General features: G+C 41.7%; 2 protein-coding genes across 2 annotated transcripts; both read left to right on the top strand.

The window, feature by feature from the left end:
* Positions 1-1,459: 1,459 nt before the first annotated feature.
* PHALS_03597 (RxLR-like protein) lies at positions 1,460-3,502 on the top strand (the record flags this gene model as incomplete). The annotated part of the gene is made up of 1 exon (XM_024717838.1): positions 1,460-3,502. The coding sequence occupies one exon, from the start codon at positions 1,460-1,462 to the stop codon at positions 3,500-3,502; it is 2,043 nt and encodes a 680-aa protein (XP_024583297.1).
* A 129-nt stretch (positions 3,503-3,631) lies between these two features.
* Positions 3,632-5,445, top strand: PHALS_03596 (trna (adenine-n-)-methyltransferase non-catalytic subunit; the record flags this gene model as incomplete). Its single annotated transcript, XM_024717837.1, has 7 exons — positions 3,632-3,771; positions 3,850-3,909; positions 3,970-4,043; positions 4,104-4,595; positions 4,660-4,721; positions 4,783-5,094; positions 5,164-5,445. The coding sequence occupies 7 exons, from the start codon at positions 3,632-3,634 to the stop codon at positions 5,443-5,445; spliced, it is 1,422 nt and encodes a 473-aa protein (XP_024583296.1).
* Between the last annotated feature and the right edge of the window lie 361 nt (positions 5,446-5,806).

The raw sequence follows: 5,806 nt of genomic DNA, 5'->3' as shown, positions 1-5,806 counted from the left end.
TGTGAAAATACATAAAAGAAAATTACAGGATGGTGCTCTCAAATGCACACGTTACATCCTATATGAAGTCACAAAATATTCTTTGTGAAACAAAATGTTGGTTCCTGTTTGGGGAATGTAATGGTGACGAGACCGACGTGTCTCCGTCTTTCGAAGGTGGTGGTGTTAGCCAGTCCCTTCTACAGGATACTTTCCACGAAGTTGAAGTCCAAGCTTTTCGAAGCTTAAGCTCGGTACACCCAAGCTCTTGTAATAGTTGAAGCTAAGGTTCAACCCCAGTACGCTCTTGAATTAAAAATTAGGAATTTTAGGTTTTGATAGTGAAACGAAGAGGAGTCCTTGTGGTGTTTTGCTTGTCGCTAGGAGCCGTTACCCAAATTAACTCAATTGCAGAACAAGTTTAAGAGTCATTCTTGATCCCTCGAAGTCGGGACAGTCATTCTCCTCTACGTTGCGAATTACTTTCTTGCCGCACAAGCGTGCGTGTTGTATCAAGGTTTTGTCGAGATCAGCGCCCTCTTATATTCACGCACGAAATCTCGGTAAAATCGGTGCTCATATTGTGGGGTATTTTGAAGCGATAGATGTTGCAGGTCTTAATACCATCCTTCTAGACGTATTAAGTGCGCTAAAAAAAATCCCACCCGTTAAAAGAGGTGAAATGTGGCGGACCATGTCCAGGAGATGTATATTTTTTTCGCTGCAACGACGTCTGACTTTCTCTCGGAGAAGATAACGTTAACCATTTTTATGAAGGATCTCCAAGTATAATCGTGTTAAGATCTTATCGGCTTCTCGTTCAGATTAAGAAAACAGTGTTACACTGTATAGTAACCCCATCACAAACAGGTACATACTAATTTTTGGTGTACGACCACTTTACCCTATTGTCCCCTCTGGATAAGAGCCTCGGACAAAAGCATGTTAATTCGACGAGGTTACACGACAAGAAGTGATATCGATTTAGAAGGCATGAAAGGTACGGGGACCTGAGCTTCTACGAGCTCGACCCGATAATCCCCTTGCCAGAAAGGTCGAGTCTTGATCATTTCTGTTGACAACCAACCTTTCTGGTCTGCGAGCTCCGTCTCTCAAAGAGAACATTATTTAGGGCTGCTTTGCATGGCCTCCACCTCCACAAGGTACGGTACAATCAACCCCGAAGCGTTGCTGTTTACAATAATTGCTGGCGATATTGCTGAGATTTGGCCGACAATTCAGCGCCCGGATGCTCACGCGATCATCTCGTCAATGCGGCCTCGAGAAAATGATTTAGAAGCAAACGATTAGAATCAAAGCCTCGGTAAATTTTGTCTGATTAAAGGTATCCACCGAACTGAACCATGAGAACTTAAGAAAACAAATCAAGTATTTGCTTTGTCGTTATTGAAACTAAAGATAGTTATGTATTTAGTGTGTCCTGCATTATACCAATAAAATATCTACGTTTCTTACCACGATGACACAGACATTAGCATCCGTTTCTATAGTCTTGTTGCTATGGGCGCTGCTACCAAGCAGTCATGCGTCAAGTTTTCAAGGAGAACTCTTTTCATCTGCTTACTATCACTGGTTTTATCGCCGGTATCGAGGTGGAGCTTGGATAGCTCATCAAGAACGACACGAGTGTTTTGGACACTCCACAATGTGTACATTTGTATCACGAAATGACATGACGAAATTGTCGGTTAATACGACAATTGTTCAGCATCTAGACACAGTTGAAGTGACTTTTGCAATCAAGGATATCGAGATTGATGATCTCGTGGCAGTTTATCTTGTCGATTCTGAGAAAGTTACAAAGTTCGAAGGAGACCCTCTTTCGGATTTTATTGACTACGTCTATGCCAATGAAAGTCGCACTATTCATTCGGGAGTCTTTTCGATTGTATTTGGACCTTTGGTAAATATGCGAGCGTCTTATCAATTTAAATATCTTCGAAAGCTCGAGTCTGTTGAATATAATGAAGATGGCCAAGAGCGACCACGATTTGCAGTCGTGGGTGATTCTCCTTTTATTGAGATGGAACGAGGTCATACTGAACCATTACAAATTCGATTAGCATTGACCGAAAATAAGGGAGAATTGCGTGTTACGTGGGTTAGTGGACAAACCGCTGGTCCTTATGTAAAGTTTAAACTAGCATCAGGACAATTGTTAGAAAGTCGAGCAAATGCAACATTTGGATCGTATGATGCTCAAGATCTGTGCGAACCTTCTGCTACGAATCGTTCTTCTGTTTATTTTCGACACCCAGGGTATCTTTATGATGCTGTGATGACTGATTTAATCCCTGGTAGGAAGTACGTTTATCGAGTAGGTAGTGACACAGGAGTATTAAGTCCAGAGATTGAGTTTATCTTTCCTACAGCGCTTCAAGATTACGATGCGGACAAGCAGCAAAGACCACAAAGTTTCTTTGTCTTTGGAGACCTTGGCACTAGCGTGCTAGATGAACCAGTCGACGAGCTTGATATCGATCAAAGCCCAGAACGCCATTTCACTGGACTAAACATGGTGTCGAGACCTGCAAAATGGAGTGACGAGCGTTCTGTGATGGAGCGAATTTGTCAGGATCTTGATGAATCGCTACAAGATGATGCAAGAATTGATTCCCCCGAATACGCGGCGCTGGTACATGTGGGCGACATTTCGTATGCCAAGGGCAAGACGTACATCTGGGACCAATATGGTGCAATTGTACAGTCTGTGGCTTCACGACTGCCGTATATGGTAGGAGTTGGAAATCACGAGTATGACTATATAGAGAATGGTGAAGGTCATGATTTGTCCGGAGAAGAGGCTGCGCTTTCGAATGGATGGCATCCAAAAAATGGGAACTTTAAAACTGATTCCAATGGAGAATGTGGCGTTCCTTTTGCTCGTCGCTTTCACATGCCTCAAGCAACGAATGAGGGCGCGAATCCTCCATTCTGGTACAGCTTTCAAGTAGGATTGACCCATCACATCGTTTTAAGTAGCGAACATCGCTGCACAAGTGGCTCATCCATGCGAAAGTGGCTCGAAAGAGAACTGGAACAATATGTTGACCGTAATGTAACACCATGGCTGATTGTACATCTTCATCGTCCACTTTACTGCTCAGAGATGTACGAAGCGGATAACAATGTAGCTAAGATATTACGTGATTGCTTTGAAGATCTCTTCGCTACAAACAATGTGGACTTTGTCTTTTCTGGACATTACCACGCTTATGAACGAACGTTTCCAGTATATCATGGTATTTGTCAAGAACATGATCAAAAGGCACAAGCTCCCATTCACATTATGATTGGTTCAGGAGGGGCAGAACTTGACGATATTTCATATTTTCAGTCCTTTTGGAGTCGGTCGCGACAACAAGAATATGGATATGGACGACTTCACATTTACAATGCGTCGCATGCGCGCTTTGAGTTCGTACGTGCTCGTGATCGTGTAGTGACCGATGCCATTGTTGTCATATCAAATCACATGAATGCCTTCGAGCAAGAGAATTAGAGAACATTGCCACAGCTTGATATTGTTGTTGTTAAATTTTTAAATACATTTGAATAGTATTACTCTTAATAAAAGTAGTAGTTTACATAGTATTCTCAGATTATTTTGCTTTTCTTATTGGTATCAATCATGGCACTTGCTGGTGGTGCAGATGCGTCTACGTCTACAGAAATGTCACCACGCCTTCCTCATATCATTTATGAAGGTGATACGGTTATTTGTCAGACAAGTGATGGCCGAATGTTTTTTCAGGCTATCACCAAGAACGAGTATGTCGCTATCCATCGTCTATCTACCACCAGTTTCATCATATTGATACTGTTTAGCTAATTTTTATATTACATTAGATCTATTCGCGTTGGAAAAAAAGTGGCAAGCTTGAAGCCTGTTGTCGGCTCGTTTTACGGGTATCTCGAGACCCTAAAGACATTCGTCGACGAATTGTTTCTAATTATATTTGTGAGCAGTGCCATTTTTGAAGAACAGAACAAGAAGTTAGTCAAGGTGACAGGTGGACTATTTCCCGATCCTGTGGCTCCGGGTAAGAAATGGCATAAAAAGTAGTGTTTACTTTCTACTCTATTACTATTATTCTGTTTAGAAACGGGGGAAGGCTTAAATCCAGATGAAGACAATCGGCACTTTGCAGACACAAATTCAGCGCAAATGCTGAAACAAACAGATATTGGTGAACTGCGTGATAAAGGTGCATCCGGTAAAGAGATTATTCAAAAATTGGTGGAAAATAGCTCCACTTGGGAAACCAAAACGGACTTTTCCAAGCAAAAGTATTTGAAGAAGAAACAACAGAAGTATATGCCTCGTGTCCGATTTCTCCGTTGCACGGCTGAATCACTTTGTCGCACGTATCGGTTGAAAAATCCGATGAAAATTTGTAATATGCGAGAGGATTCGTTAGGTCAGATTTTAGTTTATGCAAATATCTTTGCAGGTGGACAAGTGCTAGTTGTAGACACTTGCATGGGTCTAGTAGCTGGTGCCATTGCTGAGCGTCAAAGAGGTACTGGATGCATTATCTGTCCGTACGAGGGTCAGCAACCTGCAGCAGATATTTTGCGTCGATTTAACTTTGGTAAGATTTTGAAGCTTTGAGGATTGAAAACTATTATATGAATAAAATTGCGTTACTCCTGTAGACAAGCAGACGCTCGAATCCATACATTACATGCCTTTTAATCAAGTCCGAATGCTTGAAATGGTATGATGTAGAGATCTTCACCTTTAAAAAAATAACAAACTAAAGGAATTCTCAATTATAGAATGAAGAAGATGTAGTGGAAATCAAGCAAGTCGCTCGGGATGGGCTGTCGCAGGAAGAGCGAGAGCGTATGGCAGCAGAGCGTGCCAAGAATTTCACACCTGAGCAGCAAAAACGTTTTGCAGAGAAAAAAGCACTTCGTGAGCAAACAAAACTTTTTCGACAAAAGCCGTCAACAATCCGTGAATGGGTTCGTCAAAAGTCTGACAGTCTTGTCATTGCTGCAAATTATGATCCCGAGAAGGTTTTGATGGCACTCTTGCCATACCTCGGTCGTTCAAAGCCATTTGTGATCTACTCTGAATTTCTCGAGGTAAGTGAATGGAGCATCTTTGAAAATTTAGCTGACAACGTATTGTCACTTTTTGATTTGGTCTTGTAGCCATTAACTCGAACGTTTGCTACACTTCAAAAACTGGAGGCAATAATTGATTTGCAATTGAATGAAACTTGGACTCGAGAGAATCAGGTGCTACCTGGTCGCACTCATCCAGAGATGAGCATGAGTGCTTGTAGTGGTTATTTGCTTTCGGGAATTAAAATTCTTGATATTTCGCCGCTTAAAGCCACAGTAAATGGCATTGAAATTGAACAAGATAGCAGCAGTAAAGATTTCAGCAATGGCCCAGCCTCAAAGAGGGCAAAGACCGAGACAAAAAAATAGATGATTAGGTAGTAGTATTATAGATTTTTTTTAAAGAAATACTACTCTTAATAAAATATATTACTCGAACACTCTTGTAGTAATTAATCTTCATTAATGTTAAATACCGGTATGCGACGCTTTTCATCATCGGTGCGTTGTCGAACGTTCGCCTCGACAAGTACAAGCTGCAAGCAACCAGGCCGTGTAGTCGTCGTCACATCTGGCAAAGGTGGTGTGGGTAAGACAACAGTCACAGCTTCAATCGGCTACGGCCTGGCAAAGCGTGGTTTCCGTACATGTCTGATTGATTTCGATATTGGACTCCGCAACCTCGACTTGCATCTGGTATGTCATACACAAATTCATAATCAAGTCTTTA

The sequence above is a fragment of the Plasmopara halstedii genome (assembly GCF_900000015.1).
Source record: "Plasmopara halstedii genome assembly, contig: Scaffold_2386, whole genome shotgun sequence".
NCBI lineage: Eukaryota > Oomycota > Peronosporomycetes > Peronosporales > Peronosporaceae > Plasmopara > Plasmopara halstedii.
The sequence above is the reverse complement of the archived record's forward strand: the minus strand, read 5'-3'. Positions and strand labels throughout refer to the sequence as shown.